Here is a 26,957-nt window from a genome sequence, read left to right as displayed (position 1 = left end):
GCTGTCAGCACATCGACTTGAGGCAAAAAATACAGGCGTATAGTATACATCTAATATATTGTTAAATATGAGTCCAGGGGTTCTACTGGAGGCAAAGTGGCTGGAGTTAAGTTATATTGCTTTTCTCAGGATAGGTTCATCTGGGCTTTTCATGGCTCCTGTGACAAAAAAAATAAAAAATCAAGTAAAACATCACTAAACCACAAGGGCGAGCTTTCAAATGTGCTTTGAATTAACTGGGAGAACAGCTTAGCAAATAACTGTTTGTGCATCCTTCGTCCTACACACTGTTATCACTCTCAGTTCTCATTACACCTACACACACACACACACACACACACACACACACACACACACACACACACACACACACACACACACACACACACACACCTTCTGATTAAAGAAATGTAAACAAGCACATTAAGCAATGCCACTCCGGGATTTAAAAGATAATTAAGGGCCCTGAATAGGTTATGAGATTGATATTATTGCCTCATCATGTAAAGAAAAACTTCAACAAAGCATGTGAGATAACAATTACTCAGTAATTGTAAATAAAAAGTACTCAGGAAACCAAAATGTGACCCTATGTTCTGATGACTTTGAGAAGACATTGTGTTAAAGAGGTTTGTCCAAGCACCAAAATGCCAGACGTCACTTTAAATCCTGTTGTTTTGAAAGTAGAACGATGTTTGGGTTGACCCACTGCGGAGGAGGTCTGCTGTCCACACTCAGGTCGGAAGTGATTATGTCACTTATTCTTTGGGGATGTTTTTGTCCTTTGGCCTTTAAAGACCTAAAAGACACTCAACAAAATAAAAAAGGTTTATCTCAGATATTTAGTCGGATGTCAGTTGAACTGAGAGTTTCTTAATACAATCTGTGCGAGCGCAAGAAAAACCCCGAACCATACGTTGCATTATTCATCAAAGGGTAAAGCATTATTCAAAACTGTATTTCAACAACAAAAGCTCGGGTGGAATCCCAGGTACATCATTTGTGGGCCCCTCAGTCACAGAATTTCCACCCTTGGCCACAATAGTAAGACCTTAAGTTCGACGTGATCAATCGATTGGAACTGAGACTTCACTTCAGGTGTAAGAGGCCGAATAGAAAAGGCAAAAGTAGTGGCAAAAACTAATGTGGCTGAGTAAAGTTTTTCAGGTATAATTGGTGACTCAAAACGTCAAATAAATGAGCAGAACATGCAGGGAGGAAGTATGGATGGAGGGTTGAGTTTTCCTCCCACAGTCCAGTTAAGTGTTCAACGTTAAATAATGAACACTGAATCAAATTGTCGGGGTAAATGTGTGGAAATAGTTTGGATAAAAATAGAATATAGAAGATTAATAAATAATCAAATCTGCAACAAAGCATCATCCTCTATGAGATAATAAATAGTTTTCAGCCTTACATCTTGATTGCAGTGTTATCAAAGGTGTTGCTGCTTGCTGATGGCCACTTGACTAATTTGTGCATATTGCAAAAGTTAGAGACATTTTCTAGTAAACAGAAAATGTTTTGTCTCTTGCACGACCTGCTGAGACTCTGAGAGTTCTGGCAAGTGCAAGGTATAGTGCAGAGGTGGGGGTGTCGTTTTTTTTGCCACAGAAGCCTCGGCGAAGTCGCGCAGAGTGTCGCCGTTATGGAGGTTACATTACTCTGTGCTGCCCTGGCTCAGGAGGGGAGCGTCCCTGCGTGCGAGGTAGAGGAAATGAGTCTCGGGCAGGCTGTGCTGATGACGGGTAATCACACCGAAGGCAAAGGAGAGAATCAATAAAGGCTGGAAGCACCAGACAGTCAGTGAACTGGCTGCTGCCACATTCAGAAATGACACACTCCGCTTCAGCAGTTTGATCAGCCTTCTTAACCTTCCCATCATCTCGCAGGTCAAATTGACATGTTTCACTCGGGGGGGGGAAAGCATGAGGGGTATTTTATTCAGCCCGGGTAATGCTATGATTAAAAAGGCATCCAATAGAGCGCAGCTCAGCTCCTCGTCTATTTACATAATTAAGGAGCATAATTGAAATGATGCTTCGGTCAAGTTGACCCGGTTGTGGCAGTGAAGTTCAAATAAAGGTTCACTTGTTATACAGTTTTCTACTAATGTGAGATCACACAAGCATGCCTGCTATAATTTAATTTACGCAGAGTAATTTGTGAGACTGACATGTAACTCCGAGTAGCACTTCACCTCTCAACTGTGTCTGGTCATTTCTAATAAAAATCAAATAATAATGAATAAATAATAAAAGAAACCCCACGCAGTAAGGTTCACGAGGCCAGACCCAAACTGTGGAACTTCTTTACAAGTTAAAACAAGCTTTCGTGTAAAAGTTGCAGTCTATATATGAATGCTTACTTCAAAATAAAACCATGAGAGGATTGTGGGGTCCGGGGAACAGTGATGACAGGGTTTACCTTTCTATTAAAACAGATACAAAAGTATTCACTCTACACCTGTCGGCTTGACATTTCATGTTTTCAGTATAACTGTATGAATAAAAATAAAACTGAGGTGAGAAAGTAGTCAGATTCCCACACATAAATTATAACTCGTGTTGTTGTCAGTCTGGTTACAGTACTTTGATCAAGAGCAACGACATGGATCGGGATTCAACTTTTATCAAAATCTCGGGTCAGAAATTGAATTGTATTATCTCTAGTTGTTAAAAAAACACTTTGAGTACTGAGTACAAACACTTTGAATTCAAATTACTTGCATTTTGCTGAAGGAACACAGGAAGTCTTGGCATCTAGTCATAAATAAATATATTACATTTGTCAACTACTGCACCTGGCAAAATCTACTGAAATATAGTAATAAAGTACAAATATTTTGAACTTGGAATTAAAAAAAAACTATGGAAACTCAAGAAATTCACCTTAAACTTAAATATCTGTGTCTATATTGTTAAAGTAGCTTTTGTTAAAAGACAAATTTTAATCCTCTAGATTGTGTTGATCGGAAACTTTATTAACACGAGCTCCAAATACAGCACACAGCTGAAGTGCCGTCGTGTGAGAGGGGACACACTGACCTTCTCACATGTTGTTTAACTTCAAATGTAAACAGAATTAGGCACCACGAGTACAAAGCCTAAACCACAAACAGTATGCCGCCGAGCGTCTCCGCCTCGGCACTTATTAAGGTCATTGTACCTTGAAAAATGTCCCTCGGTTACACTCGCCATGTCACGTAGGGTTTTTCTGAGAAGGTTCAGGTTAGGTCTGGTATTTCTCTCTCTCTCTCTCTCTGTGTGAAACACACACACACACACACACGCATATGTTCTCAAACCCACACACCAGTACACAATAAACACAGCATACAGGCCACACATGTTCTCCCACGCTCAGTCTGCTGATTTACACATGACAGATCCTGATACAGGAGATGCCAGGCGACTAACAAGCACTCAGACGGTGGCGCTCCGTGCCATTACATCCCCACAGGCACACGTGTGTGTGTGTGTGTGTGTGTGTGTGTGTGTGTGTGTGTGTGTGTGTGTGTGTGTGTGTGTGTGTGTGTGTGTGTGTGTGTGTTTCTTCGATTTCCTGTACCAGTATATCGATTTACATTCGATTCTTCTACGAAATTGAACCTCTTAATCTGCTCACACATTATGCCACACGTCTGAACCTTAAAAACACACAGTTATGCTCCAGGCTATATGAAGTCAGGGTGAGGTAAACCGATGGACGCTGCCGAATTATTGACACTCGGTTGTTTTCTCTCTCCTCTTGTTTATCCGTCTCTGTGTCTGAAACATTCCTTTGATTCAGTAAAGTGACACGACAGGTGAGCAGGAAAAACCAAAAGGTTTGTGTGATTATGTAGTTAATAACGCCGAGGCATTTTCCATCAAGGTAATGGCTAACTCAGTAATAGTAATGTTCCTATGGAGAGAGCCCTTGCTAAACCACTATAACTAATGTTATTAATGAGGGAATCATTCGGCTGTGTACTCTGGTAATTGCTCCGGGAGCTGAGCAGGTCCGCACTGATCAAGCATTACATAATTCAAAGAACGGCAACCAGCCTAGTCTAATGGATGTAGGCTCAAGGTGGATGACCATGGGCACGTTTTAGCGTTGTGTACGTCACCTTTGCATGCTTTTATGCTGAGAAACGTTGAAACAGAAAAAAAAAAAGAAAAAGACTTTTCTGAATGCTGTTCTGATGGATCAGACCTGGATGTGGCCGTGCTGCTGAACTCTGGCTAATTGATTTGATCTTGGTTGAAAAGATCAGAGAGGAATTCAAAAAGCATTTTTCCACTGGTACCGAGTTCACAAGTCTATGGTGCAAGAAGCAATAACTTAATGTTGTGAGCCCCGTGACAAGGGAAGAACCAATTACACTATCATCAGAGTAGATTTTTTAGCAGATTTGAGCTCAAATGTAAAGATAAATTAAACATATGTGCCGCTATATAATCCAATTTCTCTCAATTTTAAAAATAAGGAGTCAGTGCAGGAGCAGGCAGTAATTCAAAATTAGACTTTTTTTTAAATAATAACTTTTTTTATTTCTTTTTTTTAATGATGATCCTTGTTATGCCAAAGAATAATTTGTGTTTACTTTTGTTTGTTTGAGAAATGCGAGGGCATTTTGGAAAACAAATCGAATCTTTGCTATTTCTAATGCAACGAAATGCGGTTAAAAAGTAACTTATACTTTAAAATTTCAGGTTCTAGTACCTGAAGCTTGTTCCAAGTCATTTTACCATCGTGTTTATGCGTCTATAAGCTTAAAGGATTGTTAAAACCTTTTGCCACCACAGTTCCTTTTTCTTTTCAGCTTACCAGTTATAAATGATCAATTTAGTTCAGTTAGACTTAGTTCTGTTCCGGGTGGCTGTTGGGTGGAGGTCAGACTTTGTATGAAAGGTAATGAAGCAGGAGAATCACAAAGACAACATTGCGTCTTTGAAAGGTTTTACTCTTTAATGGTCTTTAGAATTCTTTTCAGAGACTTTGTTAAAGAAGGTGAGTACTCCTGGAACGTTATGTACTGTAAAGGGATCTCGTGAGAAAAAAAGGTGTAGTTTATTCAAACTGGAGTATTTAGATTTTACAATAATCAAATATGGTTTAAAGTTACATTACAAAATAGGGCATTTTAGTCAAATTGAGCTCCAAGCAGTGTGTGAATACTGCCACTTACCATTTTATGATTCCCGGGAACAAACCGGTGGTCGCCCGGTTTGCTGGATGAGCAAAAGCAACATCTGTTGAGGTGGAGAGAGAAAAAAAAAAAAATCAGGGTGAACAAACATCTCAGAGCGGCCGGGCCTGAGCATGCACTCCATTAGCAGCTTGCAGCATCCCTCACCTTTCACCCACTTTACGATAGAGCCTGAACCTACTAACTGAGGACGGTTATTGCTTGTAGTTGCCATAAGAAGTACGTAAGTGGTGACCCCCAGCTTTGCTGTGGCGAATTATTGGTTGTTGACATGTGGGGAGGAAACTTTCCTTGTAGTCGCCATAAGAAGTACGTAAGTGGTGACCCCCAGCTTTGCTGTGGCGAATTATTGGTTGTTGACATGTGGGGAGGAAACTTTCCAACAAAGACAAAACGAAGGACAAAAGAAACTGAAGTGTGCTTGTCTATACTGTATCGGTATTGTGTGTTCTCACTCACATCATTTTATCTAGTTCAACCGCAGTTCTAAGCCCCCAGTCACAGGGTGGTATCGAAGAGCATCGGCTCAGACCGGAAAATCAAATACTAGTAAATTGTGTTAACAGCTACATGAGAGATTTCCAGATGGAAGTTATAGTGTGATTGAATTCTTCCGGCCTGTCTACTTCTCTGTGTGGAAGAACAATAAGTCTCTCGTGGTGTTCTGACATTTGTGTCCAACGTGTTTCTGTATGAACTGAGGCGAGGCAGATCCTCTTCCAAGTGGCGGTGGGAGCCTTCATCACCGTGCAGATCCGACCGAGGACGACAGCGTCTAACAGACTGTAAACTCAGCAAACACACGGACCTGTTGTCAGGTGACAATACTGAATATTTAGCCATGAAAACAAGACTCCAGTAAAACTCTGCGGACTGATGTCAGCGGCTTCAATCATTTGTGGTCCTCACAAAAGTGTAGAGTCACATTTCTATTAAGGAAGACAACAGGAAACTCACAATCACATCTATTGGCATTGCAGAGTGGCCAACTAATGTCAGATACAAATCAGAGTGAATTGAGAAAATTGAAGCACACATGGGAGAGATCATGAAAACCAGGGATCGAACTGCTGTGAGATGAGAGCGCTCCATCTTCTACATCACTGTTTGACAGCAATGACCTTCAAAAGACTCATGTCCTGTTGACTGCGTGTCCCGTTTTCCTGCTGCTTCATCACCACATTGCACATTTTAGGTAAAGATGCGTTTGTTCATCAAAGAAGCAGTGAGATGTAAATCTCAGAGTATTTTCCTCGCAAAATATCTATTCTGAACTAAATCAGTCATTAGCCTGACTCACACAGTGAGAAAACTCCAACTAGTCACTAACATGTCACTGCACCAATACCAAAGCTGGGGGTTCAGTCACTTCAAAATGTGATTACAAAGATGCAGCTGAGATGCTCATGTGAAATGTGACACCCTGGGATGCTCAGGTGGCCGGACACACACAGGAAGGAGACATAAAAATGTTCTTTTTGATATAAATAACATACGATTCAACTTTTTTATTCAGCCAAATAAAACAGATGACCGACCTTGTCTGTTGTGTCGATTCTTCAGTTTTGAAGTGTTGCTGTGATCAGTGTCACCAACAAAGACTGGGGAGGGCAGACGTCCCCTTCTAAATGCAGCAACAGTAAAAACTGGATATCTGTCTGTGTGTCCTCCCACACCTTTAGATCGACAATAGGACCCGGTGCGGCGACCCGATGCCCTCAGCAGCTACCTGTTCAAACAGCCGGCCAGATAAACCTCTGTGTTTGTGTCTGCCGAGGCTGCCAGGGACATTCAGACACTTTGCAGAGCAGCTGGCACAGAGACGGGACTTATCGTCGACGCTTTTCTCACTTTGTCACACACGCATACACGTGCCAACGCCCGCCTCTCTCCTGAATCATAACTGGAAATCCTGCTGAGATGAGAAGAGATAAGGCAACAGTCTTAACAAACCTTTTCATTTCCTGTGCTTGCAGGGTAAAGCCCCATATCTTATCATGGCAGCCATATACGAAGGCTACTTTGAGAGTAGTTATGGTAAATTGCAAGCATAAATAGTTTTTTTTTTTGTTTGGCATTAAAGGTTGATTGCTCGTCGTGTTGGATATCATCTGGTTGGTTTGAATGGAAGTTAATCAAAAATGCAAAGCACGCTTGACCACATGGCACATGTTTTCACACGTTTGTGGTATCTCTCGCTCTATTTGTCTGCTTCGTTCTCTGGCTTGCTCTCTCTCTCTCTCTCTCTCTCTCTCTCTCTCTCTCTCTCTCTCTCTCTAACACACACGACAAACACATGACATGCACAGGCTGGGCAAACAGCTTTCAAATGTGTCTGGGTGTAAATTGAAGCTATTTTCCGGGGAAAGGTCCCTGCTTTCTCAATGTATCATTAGGCTCATCAAACAGACCCACCTGTGCTCAAGAGGAAGTGACTGAAACAAGGAGAGGAGGATGTAAAAACAGGTGTAACGGCCGCAACAATAAAGAGGTACCGTGGGAGCTGCAAATGATTTTCATGTTTTTATTTCTTGTACAAAAATGGACAATCAAAGACAAAACGATACAAAATAGAAAAATGGCACACATTACTCACAGATCCAAATGGTTAAACACATTAAGAGCTTTACAATACTGCTTTGGCATTTGAAAAAACATTGAATAAAGTGCAATATTTTCCATTCCTTTTTTTTTCTCATTTAAAGTACATTCACAGGTATGTTTTTACTTTTCACCAAAGTTTCTTGTTCACAGCATTTTCCAAACTGCCAGCTTAACTTGTGTTGAGACATAGTAAAGTGCAGATACAGTATACATAAGAGACAGATTTCAAGCATCACGCCACCTTTGTGCCTGTAAAGCATTCACTGTCAACTGTAAGCAGATTGTCAATGGTCACAGGATGGTTTTGTCTTTTTGCTCAGTGTTTTCACTCACACACACACTCTCTTTCATGCCCACAAACAAACACACATACAAGCTCTAGCACCTTTTTAGACTTCACTTGGGGACCTGGACCTATAGGACCCATTAGCCTGAAAACAGCCACATAGAACCATGTAGATGGAGCGCTGGATCTCTGTGTTTCTGTAGGCATAAATGATGGGGTTGATCATGGAGTTGTAGGTGGCTGGCAGCAGCGTAGCATAGGTGTACACCGATGGATACTCCCTCTCACCCACAAGACAGTAAATTGCAAAAGGGAGCCAGCTGGCACCAAATGTCCCCAAGATGATAGCCAAAGTAGACACACCTTTCTTGGTGGCGACATAATGAGACGTTGCAAAAAAGTGCTGCTGGAGGGCGATCTGATGGGCATGGTGGCACACGATCTTGCAGATCTTGAAGTAGAGAGTCAGCATGAGCACAAAAATGGCAAAGAAGGAAGTGGCCAAAAGTGTGAGGTTGCTTCGGGTTAGAGGTCGGACGATGCTGCAGGAGGCCGGATCGTCCAGGCAGTTCCAGCCGAGGATGGGCAGCAAGCCCAGGAACAGAGACACGCCCCAGGTCCCCACCAACATAAGGTGGACGTACTGCAGCGTCTTCTCAGAGAAGTAAGTGAGGGCGTTGTATAGCGAGAAGTAACGGTCCACTGTGATGGCTAAAAGGCTACTGATGGACGCAGTGAAGGAGGCCACCAAAAAGCCCACAGTGATAAGACTGATAGTCTCAGAGGAGATCACATACTGGAACACAAAGTTCAGGATTAATCCCATCCCGGCCAGCAGGTCCGCTGTGGCCAGGCTCCCGATCAGAACAAACATGGGAGTCCTTAGCGTGGGCGTGTAGAAGATGATTGCCACCACGATAGCGTTCTCACAGGCGATGACCGTGCCTGACATACAAAGCATAATGTCCCACGGGTTGATGGGGAAGTCTAACGGCGCGGCGGACAATTCCAGGCTGCCATTGTGGTCTAAAGACTCAGCCTCCAGCCAGGGGAAAGCCTCTCCGGCCACAGGAGACGCAGAGGAGTCGTTCACCACCAGCGACTCATTCATAGCTCCGCACAGTCGTTTCTTTGTCTCTGTAAGCAGGAGAGCAGGTTTGATAAATAAATATGCAGTGTAAGAGTTTAACAAGCAACAGCAGATGCAGAAATGCTTTCTAAAAACACAAATATTAATTCTTGAAAAATCTACATGAGATTAAATCAGGTCGAGATAAGGCAAAATTTTTCAAGAGAGCCAAACCCTAAAACTGACTTTTAAACCCCCATCTCATTTCAGAATGGACCTAAAAGGCACACTTTGTACCATATTTAGACTGAATAGAGCACACAAAGAAAAGAGCATTATAGTTTGTATAGCTCTGATTGCCTTTTGTAAACTAACAGCAGCCTGTTAAATGCCATCTATTCTGATCTGAAGTGGAATTTCCATTGAAAAGTTTCACAGGAGCTGTCCGTGGTGCTGAAATCACAGCCTGTCTCACCACTGGAAAGCTCAAGGATCTTAGCATCCTTTCCTTTAGATTCATGGTTTTAACAACATAGTTTGAGCAAATAATTTCAGAAAATAAGTGATTTGTAAACCTACCTCTGTGTCAAAATCTGTGAACGGTGAAGGATTTTCTTAGAATTCGTAATTCCCTCGATGAGAAGAATCAGTCACAGGAACTCAGTGATTTCTTTTCCCTCCTCTTTTACTCAAGTGAAGCCCTTGATCTTGTTGTGTTTCCCACGCATGGGGCAGACACGCTGGGCAGCAGTGAGGAGCATTGGCCGGTGTTCAGCTGAGTGAGGAAGGTGAACAGGCAGAAGAAGAGGAGGAGGAGAGAGCACTCATGAAACACGAGGGGAGAGCTTTAAACCTGAGTGATGTCAGACACAGAGAGAGAGAGAGAGAGAGAGAGGCGAAGAGAGAGAGAGGGAGCGAGAGAGACAGAGAGGGAGGGACAGAGAAGGGGGGTGTCTCTTTTTCTCCCATTCTGGTTCTGTTGCATGCAGACTCTCTGCAGCTTCTTGTGCACTCTCTTCACCTCTGCCAACCTTCTGCTGCAGCAATGAATTGTGATCAGAGGCAACCCCTTGAAAATATTGTTGCAGAAATCAATGCACCATGTCCAAACTATCTGTAATCCTGCATCTGTAATTTAACTAATCCAGACTCTGGCTACAATGAACCCAGATTATAGAATTTAAAACCAACCCAGATTGTACTCGTTACAAATAATCCAGACTCAAGTTATTACATGTAATGTAAGGATGTATCAAGGCCAAATTCCGCGTCAGCCGGGTGAGTTCTGCCTATCATTCACCACAGTGAAGCCTTCAGTAGGGATTAGTAGCATCAATGATGTAAACTAGCTCCAGCCTGATAATTGCTGCAGTCTGACATGCACACCACAAGTTAATGAATTATGTGACACCCACTGAACAAACATAAGCAGCTGAGTCCAGTTGTGACGAGTCCACATTGATTTCAACCATTTTAAACACGCTGAGTTCACACTTCTACTTCAGTAATTAACAGCAAACAAATATCTATCTGCTCAAAGTAACGCAAGCTGAAATATCATTTTGTATTGTGTTGCTATAGCAACTACAACAGACTCACTCTCAAGGCAGAGCAGCTGAAAACAAACGATACATCCAGATTGGACTTTTCTGTAACCGGTTCAAAAATGAAATCCCCTGCTTCCCGATGCCTTCGGCTCCCGGGATTCTTATAAATGTAACATCAACGTCATAACAATTGTTGTGACAATGCTTCTGGCCAATCTTTAAGTGTTAGAAAGTCTGTTTAAACCATTTTAATGGTACCGCATTGATAATAAACCTGCATTTGTAGGATGAGCGCTTGCAAATGTTTCATGGAGGAATCCACATACTCAGCATTACAGCACATATCTTAATTGCAAATTTGGCATCAATAACAAAGAAAATTGTGTATCAAGATGGCAAAGACATTCTAACAAAAACATTCTCTTACATTTTGCACTATTTTTATATATTGGTGTATGATTTCCCAATATTTTGTTTACACAGTTTTGAAGAAAATCCAACATCTTCTCCCAAATCTTTCTTAAAAAAAAAATAATAATAAATGAATCAGAGCATGTTTTAAGTTGTTTATCTACACATACAGGCGGCCCATAACTAATCAAGCTTTTGCTCTGCTGCAGACATAAATCACACATAACTGTAGAAACCCCCAATAGAAACAGCCCCTCTTAATGCACGTAATCGAAAATTTCCACCTGCGTTTATAAAGTCAACAGACCTTTTGCTTGTTGTAGAAAATGTTCAAGTCTGAAGAGGAGTTCATCCTTATAATCCTGTAAAAACTTCCAAAGTCTGTGATCTTGGGTGCAGGGATCATAGATTTATGATCTCTGTCCAGCAAACGTGTGCAGCGAGTGTGCGCTCCTCAGTTTGTGTAACCATGATTCATCAAGTTGGACGAGTGTTGTTGAGCCAGGAACAGACATAATGTTGTACAGACAGGAACTGTTAGTACTGCTGCTACACACCATTTGTTTGATTCAGTGCTCGTCTTTGATGCTCTCTTACAAGCAGATTGAATATCTTTTCTTTTCTTTTTTTTTTTTTTATTTAATGGATTTGCTCACCTTTGCTTCCTCTTGTTCTTCATTGTGCTCGGTAATAACATGCTTCAGTTGACAACTGAAAGTGATAGATAATAAACGTCTCCATTGCAACCTATTTATAACACTTTTGGATGATGAATGCGAGGAACAGGCTGATTGTGACTTTGATTGAAGCATTCTTAAAAAAGGCCGACTTCTCAGTTGGTGTTTCCTATGAAAACACACCTCGTAGGGTTAGATCGATCGATCGATAGATCGATACTTTATTCATCCCCGTGGGGGAAATTCACAAATTATCTCATCTCCCAGTGGGATGGGTTCAAATATGGGCCAGACCTTTCTGTGTGGAATTTGCATGTTGTCACGGTTTCCAAAAACCTGCATGCAAGGTTAATTGGTGTATGATTGTGTGTGTATGTATGCTTGCTCCCTTTGATGGACTTACAACCAGTCCAGAGTGTATCCTGCTCTGGCCTAAAGTCAGCTGGGATCGACGCCAGTGCACTGCCACAAAACCATGGTTAAGACCAGGAACAGGTCAGTTTCAGACCAGCGTCCAAACAGGAACACACCACCGTGGTCTTGGTCTTTTTTCTTTTTTTTTCCCAGCAGACAATTCAATTAATTCATTGACAAATGACAAAACTCCCAAATAGTGTGTTTACAAAACATTAAAATTTTCTCAGCATGAATGGATATCAGAATTGTTTTATATCCCTTTTGAGATATTAAGGTATATAAGACTCAAAGGGTTTTACATCCCTGCGAGATGCTGCATGACATCTCAAAGGGATGAAATGTTGGAAGACAAGGGGAAGCAGTTGCAGATACAAAGCAACAGAGCATTATGGTAACAGGTCCTGGTTTCCAGGCAACAGCTGTTTGGCCACCTTTTGTTAGTGGACTGGGGGCTGCAAAGAGGGGATTGTCTTCATTCATAAACTAAGCAGTCACATGAAGTGCCTAGTGACTCATGTCAGAGACCTCTGCACATATTCATCCTCACAGTGGGAAAAACAACAACACACAGATCTGGAAATCTTTTTTTTTTTTTTTTCTATTTTCCCCGCTGGAATAAACCAAACTGATCGAAACAAACAGAAACCCCACCCGACTGAATGCAAACATTAAACCTCTCGTCTATTTATACGCGGACTACCAGGAACAAGATGCTCAGAAATATAAGCGGGAAAGATGCATTTATTCACCCACTGAGAGGTTTCAATGTGATGATACGCCTGCCATTAGAAAGGTTCACAGCACGCAGGGGGAGAAAAAAAAAAAAGGAATTTACATAAAAGGCCCTCATTTCCATTGGAAAACTGCCTCTTTCAGTAAGTTTAAACGCTGATAGTCCACCCACCCCCATTGCACACATGCATGATAATACTCTAACTTTCAACAGCGCACACCTGATGACACCAGGCAGTAAATGAGACAATGTGTCCCCGAGTGTGGAGGAGGAAAAGAACTACATCCACAAAATGCCTAGAAATACTTGAACTAAACCTAGCCTTAAAAAGAAGGAGCATTGACTTGAAGACACTAAAGCGACGTTACTCTCGCTCAAGGTGAGTGGATCGGTGATACAAAAGGAGCCGGGAGTCCACGTTAAGCAAAAGCCAAACAGTGACAAACGTGTCATAAATGATCCAATTATAGTGTGATTCATGGGAACAGTTGCATTGAAATCTAAAATACAGCTTTAAATAAAGTGAGTGAAATTCTTCCTTTGGTCACTAAAACCAGTGAGAGGAAAAGTACCTCAAGTACTTTCTGAAGATTTTCTTGCCGTCACCAGCTTGGATGCAGAAAAAAAAAAAAAAGTCTTTGTTTTTTAAAGTGACTGATAAAACTTCATTTACTTACCCCTGGAAAACACATCTTGACTTGTGCAGTTCTATTGATTTGCACATTTCACTTTCAAGGTCGCCTCTGCTGATCGTGTTTTTTCTTCTCTTCAAAGAACTTGAAAAGAAGCAGATGTACAAATTACACATGGACAGCTTGTCGAACCAAGGTTTAGAGTCGAATGCCATCCTGGGAATTTGTAACAAGGCGTCTGTAATTAAGATCCATCATGTTATTCAAATCGGTGACATTTTGAAAAAAAACTTTTCAAACAAGCCTGGAGAGACATAAACGTACTCTCGTGTACTGGCCTGGTGATGGAGAGAACGAAAACCAGCAAGTCGGAAAGAGTTTTGGAAACATAAGTTCAAGGAGTGTAGAATCATTACTCATTGTCTGGCTTGTGAAACGTGGAGCAAAAAAAGTAGAGGTATGAAGCCGAGAGAGAGAGAGAGAGAGAGAGAGAGAGAGAGAGAGAGAGAGAGAGAGAGAGAGAGAGAGAGAGAGAGAGAGAGAGAGAAACTGCTTTTGCTTACGAAGATTAAACAGTGCTTTTAATTGCAGGAGAAACTTGTGAACCAACGTTCACAAAGTGAGATATCATTCAGCTCTCCAATAGTTTCATGGAAGCGACAGCAAACGAAGCTGGAATGCAAGAAAAAAGATTCAGTTCAGAAGCTCTTGTCACTTTAGTTGAGACGTGTTATCACGATGGCGCGTTACAGATCTCCCAGTTGAACTCAAACTACCCTTCGCTGTCAGCGGTAGCCCCGGCAGAAATAGAAAATATTAATAGGGCTTTAAACGCTTCAGAGAGGCTATTTCACTGTTTAATTCCCCACATCACATGCTGAGGCAGCAATGCCCTCCTCCTCTAACTTCAGGCTCACGAGGCACGGCTACAGAGACCAGTGGTCATTCACCACGCCGGCCGTGTGTGTGTGTGCGTGTGTGTGCGTGCGTGTTTTTCACATTTCACATTTTCTGACACCTGTGTTTGAAAGCTGAGTAATGAAAGCGTGAGGGGGTGAGAAGGGCTAGAAAGCCGCGAGACATGAAGAGTGTACGGTGTGCATATCGAGAGAAAGAGACGATCACATAGATCTCGTGGGAAAAAAATAGAGAGAGAGAGTGAAAAGACTTCTGACGAGCAAAGACAAAACACACTGAATACAAGAAAAGCAGACTATGCCGTCGCATTGTGCTGATAAATAAATGTTTAATTAAGAAGACTTGACACTGAGCCGACATCGCAGAAACATTTCTACAAACGCGCAAAGAGTGGTTGTTTTGTGAACGTCACAAAGGTGCCCACAGGAAATGGCATGGCGGGAAAACAGCAACACAATTTGCCTGTAAATTGAAACATGTCTTATTTGTAAAAAAAATAAGTTGCATGACAAAAAGAGAAAAATGAACAAAATAAAACAACTGCAACCAAAACGAACATGTAAAAAAACACAATTGAAAGAAAGAAAAAAAAAAAGACAATCTCCTAAACAGCAGTCATACTAACATCCTCACAGAACATCACAAGGCCCTCATTTTACTGGATGATACATTCTCCATGTTGCCATCTAAAAAGGTATTTTTTAAAACCTTTTGTTTAAATGGCTAAATCTTTAAACTCCATAGATCCCGTTTGAAAATTAGTTTTTCCGTTAAAACGCCGATAAGAGTTATTCAAGATTGCTCCAGAGAAAAAAAAAGAAAGCGTTGCTGAATTCCGTGTTCGGGCAACTGTCCTCAATCAAAAGAATAATAAAACATTAAAACAAAAGTGCTATTTGTAGAAAACAGACAATTTAGTGCAGCTTTATGGAATTTTCTTCATCCATCATCATCATTTTTAACAATGAAACCCTCTCGTTTGATGCGAAATATTTAAACAAAAGCCATTTCAGGGATTTTACGTCGGACAGCCGCTGCCGAATTCACCTCGGTGATGTTGGTCCAGGTCCTGCTGCTTGTGACTCACATGTATCTGTTCTTGACGTACTCCTTGTACATCAACATGTCGCCTCGGCACAGCACCCTCACCTGGCCTTGACCCGTCATCACATGGCTCTCGAAGACACTGTGGCCATCTCGATCCACTTGCGGGGGAGAGACGGCGTAGACACTGTCCTCCGGGAAGCAGGACACTGGCTCCCTGTGGGGGTCGGTGGGTGGGTGGGTGGGTGGGTGGGTGGGGGGGACGTACAGAAAATGTACAAGGAAAACATGTCACAACAGGAATGACTAGAAAAATCAAAGAATCCAACCCAAAACTCCCGGTGGAGACGAGATGTTGGTGCGGAGAGAGGGGTCAATACGACCTCAACACAACACACAGACGACGGAGAAGGGTGCCTGTACGGCATAATCGCTTACGTTTTCTCAGAAACTAGACTCTCGAGCGTGCCTCGCCACCGTCCGGGGGGATTATCAAGTGCGTGCTCGTCAGGTCATCCACTCAGTCAGGAAGTTCAGCACATGGCTGCTGTTCCAATGCGACTGCTTGGTGGCTTTGGATAATAATTTGGGCTCAATGTGTCATCATGGTTTTCCTCCAGTAACCCTTCTGAGTAAACTAAAATAGTAGATTCACCCTGGTCCAAATGAACAGTGCAGCTGGGAACCAACTTACACATAAATATACATCCACGTATACTTCAGTATAATGGGTTTCTAAAGAGGTCGACTACTAAACTCACATCTCGAACTGCCCCAATAGTGAAATTATAATTAACTTTTTTCTTTTCAACAGTGCAGAAAAGTGACTACTGTCATATCAGAGGTATCAAGATGCTGGACATCAACAGATCCTTGTAAAGATGCAGCGAAATACGAAAAAAGAGAAACACAAAAAGACATTAAACACAAGGTTTCATCCAGCCGCTTTTCATATGGCTGGATGGAGACAACTGCTGTAGGTATGTTAATACCACTCCATCCACCCGTCTTATTCAAGTTATTCCCCATGGGGCGGTTGCTAAGTCATTAAAGAGTCGACACACAGAGAAATAGTGACTCACATGCATGTTCCCATTGCAAATTGAGCTCAAGCAGTTAACCAATCATACACACTGGTAAATTTGTGAGTGTGGGAAAAAAAAAATCCACACAATCACAGAAGAAACATACAAATTCCAGACAAAGGCCTTGAATCAACCTGTTTTCTTGCATTTACTCGCCGTTATTAACCGCAACTTGCAGGTTTTTACAGCTCACTGTAACATATGAAATGAAATTGGCGAACCAAAACAAGAAAAAGTATTTTTTTAGTCTTGAGTTTCATTAATCTGTATCCGAGTGTCAATAACTCTTACTGTAATTTAAAATGGGAAAAGAATAAATTCAGGGACCTCCTGATGAACCAGCCGCAGGATCCATCGATTGAACCGGGGGGGGAGGGCGCAAACTGAGGAGGGGGTGCTGTAACATCTGAGAATAGCACACTGTTGCACAACAAGTGACACCACCAGTCACACCGTGTGGGCCTGACACGAGGATGACAACAACGCATGCATGGACTGGTGAGTGGTGAAGAAAAGTGAGGAGAAGGTCAGGAAAAGCAAAAAGAAATTTTAATTAAAAAAATGCACAGCGAATGAAAATGAAAAGATGTTACAATCCCTTGTTGACGAGAGGAAAAACATTCTACACAGCTGTCACACTACTGAGTGATGCATAATCACTTTCAGCTGCACTTTCTCATTTGGCCGAGGCCACGAAGAGCCGGCAGCGCCTCCATACATCCGACACAAAATGCAATCAGGATCTTTTAATTTTCCTCCTTGAAGGTGCTAATTTCCACATTATCGTCGATGCGCGACGATAATAAGCAAGTCACGTTTGAGCTTCGCTGTTGCACTCATATCCGTCGTCACAACTCGTCTGTTGGGCTTTGGAAGAATAACATCCCACTGAAATCTAGATTTTCAGCATTATTGCTTGGTTTTCAGACTCAAGCTGAAATGAAGCAAAATCTATTGGAATTGTTCTAAAAGTGGTGTGTCAAGTGCTGCACGGTCACTTTAGTTATCAACACTAATTTATATATATATATATATATATATATATATATATATATATATATATATATATATATATATATATATTGTGTTTTAGCCAATGGAACAGTCGATACTTCAAAGTCGACAATACTGTCCTCAAACTAATGCTGCAAGTGGGTCCGGCACCAGATAGACGAACACAACATTGTTGATGTATTTCTGTTAAAAGAAGGAATACTTTGATGGATTATGTGATCTAGATAAGACTGTGGGCAGCTGCCATTGTCTGATTCAGTAGAGTTCAAAGTCTGAAACGGGTCTGCCCTTTTAATTGTCAGAGAAAATCATCCTGAAAAGACAGAGGAGGAAGCTGAGACTATTATCGAACTCACACACACTGCTGTAGAGTGTACAAACTTAGTAGAAACATTAAATATCTGAAGAGCAAAAGAAGAGTTTTGCTTTTTAATGCTCGTTAAAATACCATTTTTGATTTTAACAATTGTTTTTTCAAACACAAATAATAGTGTTTGATAATAATCATACACTATTATTATGATTGATGAGTAATTATTGATTTTTTTTTTTTTTGCCTCCCCTTGTCCTGTTCGGCAGCTTGGGCAAACGATATTATGTAATTGAGAGCCTTCCGGTGTCAGAACACTTTTTGCTCTTGTAACAGGAAGCGATTTGGAGTCGCCTCCTGTTGCTGCCTTTATTAGACACTGTCATGGCTGCCGTACCCGACCAGGGGGGAAGGCTCAAAGAGAGAGGGAAGATTAAGCGGGGAGGGGGGTGGGGGACAACAGACAATATCCTTGTTAGTGCTACATATATCATTTACAGTTATCACACTCATCCAAACCCTTTCCAACTGTTGCTAGATTAAACAGCTCGATCTAGACAGTAACAAGATTTTCAAGCAGGAACATAAATGAACAAAGAAGCAACAACAAAAGAAGAACATGATTTTGATAGTTGAACGAATGACGGCAGAAAACAAGAAACATCAGCAGCACATCTCATTGAGACAGAATTTTACATCTTTGACACTTCGATGTAATCATCAGCCCCCATTTCCATCGCACTCTGACGTGCACCAACGCTCTAATGCTAAACTGGTGCGTCTCACCAGAGACTAGATGAAGATGTTAAAATGGGAATTTACAGAAAAGTCATCAGGGGCTGACATTGTGTTCATGATGGTTTTCACGTCATGTTTAATAAATACCTGCAGTACCAGACAGCAGCAGAATCTGTTAAGTGCCCCTGATGCTGAACTGTGTGCACTAAAGCATGGGCGACTGTGGCACTAGTTTCATTCTCAACAGGGAAAATGATCTCTGCTGGAGGACAGGATGGTTCCAGGTCTACTGTATATAATGTGTGCAGTGTTTAGTGTCGTGAAATTATGTGGAGATTCAAGTATTAAAATGACTCTTTACTGCACCAACTATGTTTCAGTCTGAATCAAGTCTCGACTTCTACCTCTTGCCCTCCTTACCCTCGTCTTCAATATTCACACGGCGTTCTTCATCTGCTCAGAAATGAAGGACAATCATTTCTATTCACGTTCCTCACACAAACATGCCGGCGAGCGTCGTCTTCTTCACCTGCAACCTGTGCATTCACGCAGCAACGTGCAACACTGCCACGTGAAATTATTTCTACTGTCCTATCACCATTACTTTAAATCCTGTTTGGAGTACCATTTTCATAATTCTTCTTTTATGTTCCAACCACTTATCATGCACTCACAAACATTCTGCTGAGCCCATCTGGCTTCCTGAATATGTGTGTGTTTTTTTTTGTTTTTTAAAGAAAAGCAAACCACAAGCCTTCCCTTCTTCAAAAGCCTCTTAGGCATCTCCCATCTTGAACTGGTTATTATTTTCACAAGGCCAAGCGCCATCAGACTTCTGCAATATATCTGTTTAGAAGAAAATAATGAAGCTCGTAAGTGTGTCGAGAAATGAGATAACTTTTTGTCTGCCTTTTTGCCTCTTGTTATCATTGGACTCTGACTGCTGATAAGGCTGTAATTTGTTGCTATAGATGGTCTATATGCAGCTAATTTGAATTAGAGCTAATTAATAACGTATAATAATAAATATTCTCCGTCTGTGAGTGACAGACAAAATATTCAGCATCTATAATAGATATATCTATAGCTGTTGACCAAGCCATTACAGTATACATGAAGGTAATGACTGCACAGCAGATATGTGCTTTTAACAAATTCCTGCATTCATCCCAGTTAAATCGATCATGCAATAAAGATTTTAACTTCATAATCTTAAATTGCACACAAAACATCAATCTGTCTTTGGGGGGGGGGGGGGGGGGGGGGGGGGATAAATGTCTGTTTTTTTCTAAATGGAGCACAACTGAAAGAGGGAAAAAGCTAAATTTGCCATGTTAATAGATTTTTATTTTTTTTTTACAAAAAATCCCCCACACACACAATTTCTTACTTGATATGCCTTTATCTGCTAAATAATCATTACCCTTTGGCATGTCTTAAATAGAGTGAAAAGACTATAATTAACTAGTTTGGGAGATTCGGTTCCTCCTCAGCTGAGTAAACATATCCTTGAAACGCATTAATTTGCCGACTGAATAAATGTTTAATTCATTTTAAAAAAAAAAGAAAAGAGATTTTATCAGGAATTGCGAAGCAACACGTGTTTTGCACCAAAGGAACAGATGTGAGGGGGGAGAGTTTGATACTGGAGCTGCAGACCAATAAATGTCTTATACTCTGATCTTGCATTCCGAGAGCGAGCGCACGTGTGTGAATGATCGGGCACAAGAATGTCTTTGAAAAAGCACACAAAGACCATGAAGCAGTTAAAGATGAAGTGCAGCAAGGAGAAAGTAGAGACTTAAAAATAATGTGTCTCATGACGGATTTGTCAATGGAATGCTATTCCTGTGTGTGTGTGTGTGTGTGTGTGTGTGTGTGTGTGTGTGTGTGTGTGTGTGTGTGTGTGTGTGTGTGTGTGTGTGTGTGTGTGTGTGTGTGTGTGTGTGTGTGTGTGTGTGTGTGTGTGTGTGTGTGTGTGTGTGTGTGTGTGTGTGTGTGTATGTCCAGCTTGGAGGCCCAAAGAAAGAGAGCGGAGCGAAGTAGTCTTGCGTTACCATGGCTTCATATTGCTGTCGCACGTGTGGTTGAACTTGTAGCCGAGGGGAAATGAAAAGTGCATCCTTGAGCAGCTGGGTCACAGCTGCAGTGAGCGGGAAGACCACAGATGAACTAACAGGGGAATGACATGGCTGAGAAGAGGTGGAAGAACTGCGGGTAGCCTTAAAAAACGACACACCTGAGGGCCTCGGCTACGATCAACATACCCGGGATATTTTCTCCGTTACCTGGGTTGACCAACACAGACATTCGCAATCCTGATAAGGGGTACCATGAAGCTGGTTATCAACTTGGTAATTGAACCCAGGCTTTTCTCATCTTGATCAGTTCACGTTCAGATAAAAGGGACCGAGTTTGCAGCGTCTGACCAATCACAAACCCTGCAGAGCAGCATACTTTACCATGGAGGAGCAGACAATTATTCTTCAGTAATGTGAAGAATTCAAACATCCAGGCCAAAAGCAACAGTGTTGCTGCGGCGAAAGCCAGGAAGGAATACTGGCAGAAAATTGCAGACTCTGTTCATACATAACTTAATTCGGTGGCCAATATAAACGGACAGCACTCTGATCATTCAATTTCCCTTAATCACGGCACAGGTGAGAATCTTTGCACCTTCATTTGGTTCGGGTGGCGTTCAAGCTGCACTTTTGGGACCGGATTTTGCTGACCAGAGAGGAAGTAAAGAAAAAAAAACACAGCTCATTGATTGGTCCGGGCCGAAAGCAGAAGTCATGCCGCTTTAGCCTGTGGTGGCTAGGCTCATTAGCTCGTGGCTAAAGAGTAGCCACAAACAACAGCGATATAAAGTCTTCAGACCAGATATCAATGAGCGCCTTTCTCTCTACGTCTTCCGCACGACTCCACGTCTGCCCGTGAGATATTTTCCAACTTTTTCTTTCTGCGTCTTCTGATTCGCACAGTTGACTTTGTTTGTTCACTACCCAGAATGCATTGTGTTCTATCTCACACTCTCTCACCCCGTCCTCTCATCTCACACACTGGAAAGACCGTTTGCACGAGAACCTGGATCGACATTTTCAAGGGGACCAGAGATCGCTCGTTCGATCCAGTTCAGAATTCAGGGGAGCGTTCAAAGGTGTTTCCCAGAAACTCCCTGAAGAGAACTCTGGTCCCGATCAAACAGGGAAATGTGAACGCGCCCCATGAAAGAGCAGGTCATTTTCCAGGAGATCTGATTGGTCAGGAGGCGATACTTTTATACTTGTTGATCCAGAACAAAACCTGCTTCGGTAAGTTACCATGGTTATTTACCCCGGTGAAACATGAACCAGCGTCGAAGGACAGAAAACCCAAGGTTAACCCTGAAGTTACATGATAAGAGAAAGTCCAGCTTCATTTGAGCGTCATTTAACAGGGTCAGACAAGATTTACAAAAAAGGCTTGATACGACGCGTGAGGGCGGCTCATCGAGGACGAGTAATTGGGTTTTTCTTCAGAGTGTTAATGAGTCAAGTTATACTCACAAGCTATTGATGTTTGCCAAGTTTAATTTCTCAGTTCTCTCCACTTCGTGCTGACTCTCCCCCAACTGAGCGAACCTGCAGGGGAAAAAAGCCGATATATGTTATCCAAAAATTAGGGCGAAATCGCACTCTAATAATCCCAGCTTCATCTTCACCAAACGTGTCCGTTGAGATTTCTTTAATCTTCAGATCACATCATGAAATCTCAAACAGGTAATTTTTCTCCCACAGACATACCAATATGCAACAGCTGAGCATTCCCCTCTGGCTCCTGCTTATGATTTTTAATATTAATGCATTGATTTGTAGAGCCCGGGCTGCAGATAACATCTTTGGAGCTGTTCCAACTTCAATAATGAATGCAGTTTTCCTCTCATTATTTTCCACTAGAGTGGCAGGATATGAACAACATTCCTCACTGCAATTTGAATTTTTTATTTATTTTTTTCTCGAGTTGATGCTTTTATCAAGCATCATTTCTAAAATATAGTCAGCGGAGATCTCAACATCACGCAAGTTTTCGTTAAACATGTTTTTTTTAATGTCTAAGGAAAATATGTCCAACACAAGAGTGAATATCAGACACATAAAACAAGTACGTAAAATAATGTCCTGGTGGTTCAAGTTGCCACGACTTGCTGTCGCTAAAACTTTGATTTATTGACTGAATAACTGATTAATTAACAGGAGGATCACAGGTGCACACAGCTCGATGATCTTCAAATTATGTTTCGCACAAGTTTTAAACTGTGTTTGGAGTTTAAGGGAACGCTTTAGAGCACATTCCCATCAACAAGAAAGAATGGATTTACAAGTGTGTTTTTAACGCCACTGTAACAAGTTCAACCACGCAGGAGGTCGTCAGTCCATCACAGTATAAACACAGACAAAATCAGTAGCACGCACATGTGTTTGGACCGTGGGTTGAAACCAGAATATATGGAAGCATGAAGAAGGTGGCAACCACTGGTAATACCGTGTGGCTGTATTCAAACTAAATTTAGTAAATGTTATTTTAAAAAGATAAAACTAGAATAAAACTTAGTGAAAAAGAAATTATGACCAGTGACAAAAAAACGAGGTAAAAATGTAAAATTTTCTTCTGAGAAACAGCGAGTAGTGTTGTAGTAGAGCCATGTGGTGGATATTTACGTAAACGCATCACAGTGGTGCCGGAAACAAAAAGAAGCTTGATGTTTGTGTACCGCGCCATATGAACTGGGCATTCTAAAGACAGGGTTGTTGCATCACTGTTCTTCCTCACTGCTCCGATGCAGTCCGCTGTTCAGCGGGCGCAGGAGTAACTGAGCCGAATCGATGCCTATGCAAAAGGCAGAACAGGCGGTGCGGGATGAGGCGCTGCTGCGTTACGCATCACTCTTCTGTTTGTCCTCTCTTGGATCAGTGTAACAAGGAGCGGCTGCATGCATGATGCAGGGTCTTCTTTACAGAAAACCTCTGCAAAAATGCATGACATTCCCACGACTGGCTAATTTATACACGACGCTTTGCAGCCATTTCGAGGTGTTTGCAACAAAGTTTTTGCTCGTGAAGAACAGGCAGTGGTATCGAGGATACATACTCTAACGCTCTCTCAATCATGCTTGTAACAAATCGTCTACTAATTTATTACATTATTGGCCTAAATAAAATTATAGTATAAATGAGAGAATTACACATTATAAAACGTCCACACTGTTAATCAAAACGCTGTACGTTGTCATCACTACAAACATAAAATTTGTATTTTTTTTGTTGGGATTGTAGTAGGTGTGTTAAGCACATTTCTAACTAAATCATTTTTAACAGTAACTCAAATGTACCTTTCATAGATGTGCAGGTCGTTCGCGGCAGGAAACTCTGCCAGATTGAGGCCATAAGGTTCTTTTGCTGTCTGCTGCTGGATCTCCTGCGGAAGTGAAAATGAGGAACGTAAGAATTCAATTCTGCCTTACGATTAAAAAAAACAAAAAAAAACCTCCAAAAAAAACAAAACACTTCAGGTAGTTATAGGGTCCCACAGCAATGTCATCGGGTTCAGCTGCTTTCCCATAACTGATCGAGTAATTAGGATAGCCAGAGGAGTCTTAATCTGAGCAACTTTAGAAGCGATTAGACTGCTGGTGTCTGATGAGGTGGCTCTGTGTTCTTTCATGTTCGAAGACGATGGCCTCCTGGGGTGTTTGCACAATGTGTCCAGAGTTTGCAAAGATATACAGATATAATAATAGTAACAAGCATGATCCCACTAATGGATTCGATGAGGCTCAATGTGAGAGGCAAAAGGACATGAAGTTCACAATGTGACACCAAACTGTAATCTAGTGAAGACTTGGATTAAAACCTGAAGAATTTCTTTAAAATAAAATTTAAAAGTGTTAGTCTGAAAATATAAACGCAAATAAAACATCAGGTAAAAACACATAATAATAGCAAAAACAGGTGAGACGATGTGTTATACTGGGAAACAATAGTGGAAAAGGACCTAAAAGAAGCATGCTGTGCCACAAAGAAATATTACAGCCTAATTAGGATTAATCAGTGAAACAGGTTTAATAGTAAATGATTTCAAATGAAAATTTATCATCTCAAGGCAGTGTGAGAATCACAATGACCTGCGAAAAAGGATATTTCTATTTTCTAATCAGTTCAAAATAATGCATAATGACATTGCATATATGGATAAATAAACTGCTTATTCTGGCTTTTCAACCATCGATCCCAGTACAGTTACAGAGAATAATGAAGCTGAAAAGCCTCTGTGTTCATCTTTAGGTAAGGAGACAGGAATGTATCGTACGCAACACATGTATCTTGTTTTGTGTGAAATTGCGAGGATGGTGTTATTATGTTCAGATTTCTTTGGCAGACACTGAGCGTCTCTCTCTAAATATTCAAATGTGGTATGGATACACGTGAAACGACATGTGTCTCAGCACTGGTGGAAATTCGTGTGAAGTGTACACGCCACCCCTGTGTGGGTCTCCTCCCACAGTTTAATAACACCCATGTGAGGTCAAGTGGTGACCTTAAAATAGCTGTTAGACGTGAACATGACTGTGCGTGATGGTTTGCCCTCTGATGGACTGCTGACCTGGCCGGGGCATATCCTGCTCAATAATAACAATAATAATATCAATATTCAGCTGAGATCAGCTCAAATGCCCTCAGACCCAAAGTGGTACAGAAGTTAGATAGATGTTGATCTTGAGAAGAGACGTCATCTATAGACAAACCAGTTAAATTCTGTCAACAAAGATGTTCTTTCTGAGCATGTGAGGGTTTCTACTCTGAGACTGAGGACTGACCTGGCCGTCCGTCACTGTACGTATCTGCATTATGAGGCTTTAGCAGTCAGATGACTGCACATTAAGGACACATGCACACATTCCTGATGCAGCGAAGTTCAGATCGCACTAATGTAATGTATTCAGATGAGAGGTTAAACATATCAAAAAGTATTTCTAGAATGGTAGACTTGGCTAGTTTTGGATGCTTTTTCTACCGTTTCTGGAATTAAACCCCGGGGTCCAGATTCAGACCTTAAACCAATGTGGCACAAAATCAATATTTAACTGAATTAGAATAAAAAACATGATGTACACAAATGTAATATTGGTAAAGAGCACTGCTATTTTAGAATATGGACTCCTCTTATCTCACACATTTAAATCAGGCTTTGCACGTTTAAACCAAACTATAGTATTTTTCATGATATTCTAACGGATTATGAGAAGTATCTCTCAACTGATGCTCTGAGAAATAATGTACTTGGCAAAATATAAATGCAGGATATTATGTCACAGCATGCACTGAAATGCCCCGAAAGCAACGAGCTATGTCATTGTTCTTTTCGACTGTTTTCTGACATTACAGCAAAATGCCCAATGTAAAGCTTTCAATTGCCACTATATTTGTATTGATCTGAGCTGCAAGGGATAGGAGGATGATTGAGGGCTTTATAGGAACATGTCCAAGCAACAGCAGCTGTGAACACACAGAAATACACACCTAATCGCAACAATATACAAAGCCTCGCTCAAACCAAGATTATATGGGAACACGCAAACATACACAACAGCATACACACCTCCATACGGCGCATTGGGACAAACAAGCGAGACGTGTAAACAAACACTCGCTTACACACCCACACACACTGAGAATCCGTGCGAGCACATGTAGCCCCATATTGAGGTGGAATATTAAATGAGCATGTGTAATTACATGGCAAACGTGGTAATGATCTAGCGTTTAAATATTTCAACAGTTGTGTGTTGTGCAGGCACCCTGGCAATCCATCCTCAGGGACAGACTCGCGGGCAGCGACACGAGACGCATGAGAGCGAATGTGTGCGCCCGACACGTGAGCTCGCCGTCCGACTCGGAAATATTCATGACCAGCTCATTGCTCAGGGCCACGACAAGACAGAGGAGGGAGAAACTAAAGCAAATAAACCATTAATCACAAAACGAAGGAGAAGGATGGGGAAAGAGCCTTTGCTTAAAATTCTGACTATAAAAATACATGCACAGAGTTAACGTGGATCAAGCTATAGAAGTATTTGAATCAAATCTAAAGCACTTTCTGAAGTGGTCTATTGAGGAGGTGTGAAAGGAAGCCTGTCGCATTCAGAGAATTTCTACAAAAAAACAAACAAAGATGTCACAATGAGTTTTTCCCCATACAAGATCTCAGCACAGCCATTATTCTGCTCAGTGAAGCT

General features: G+C 41.5%; 2 protein-coding genes across 2 annotated transcripts in view; both read right to left on the bottom strand.

The window, feature by feature from the left end:
• Positions 1-7,730: 7,730 nt before the first annotated feature.
• On the bottom strand, positions 7,731-9,978 carry gpr6 (G protein-coupled receptor 6). The gene is made up of 2 exons (XM_080491038.1): positions 9,736-9,978; positions 7,731-9,224 (listed from the first exon to the last, which is right to left on the bottom strand). The coding sequence occupies exon 2, from the start codon at positions 9,196-9,198 to the stop codon at positions 8,191-8,193; it is 1,008 nt and encodes a 335-aa protein (XP_080347164.1). The 5' UTR covers positions 9,199-9,224; positions 9,736-9,978; the 3' UTR covers positions 7,731-8,190.
• Positions 9,979-14,791: 4,813 nt separating this feature from the next.
• fig4a (FIG4 phosphoinositide 5-phosphatase a) overlaps positions 14,792-26,957 on the bottom strand; it is a 47,759-nt gene continuing 35,593 nt past the window's right edge. The window contains exons 22-24 of the mRNA XM_080491146.1: positions 24,054-24,139; positions 22,231-22,305; positions 14,792-15,752 (exon numbers count right to left, since the gene is read on the bottom strand). Of these exons, the coding sequence (XP_080347272.1) occupies positions 15,575-15,752; positions 22,231-22,305; positions 24,054-24,139 (339 nt within the window). The 3' untranslated portion in view covers positions 14,792-15,574. The remainder of the gene's footprint in view (positions 15,753-22,230; positions 22,306-24,053; positions 24,140-26,957) is intronic.

This window comes from Lipophrys pholis (genome assembly GCF_963383615.2).
Source record: "Lipophrys pholis genome assembly, chromosome: 21".
Lineage (NCBI taxonomy): Eukaryota > Metazoa > Chordata > Actinopteri > Blenniiformes > Blenniidae > Lipophrys > Lipophrys pholis.
Note: the sequence above shows the minus strand (reverse complement) of the source record. Positions and strands in the feature narration are given on the sequence as shown.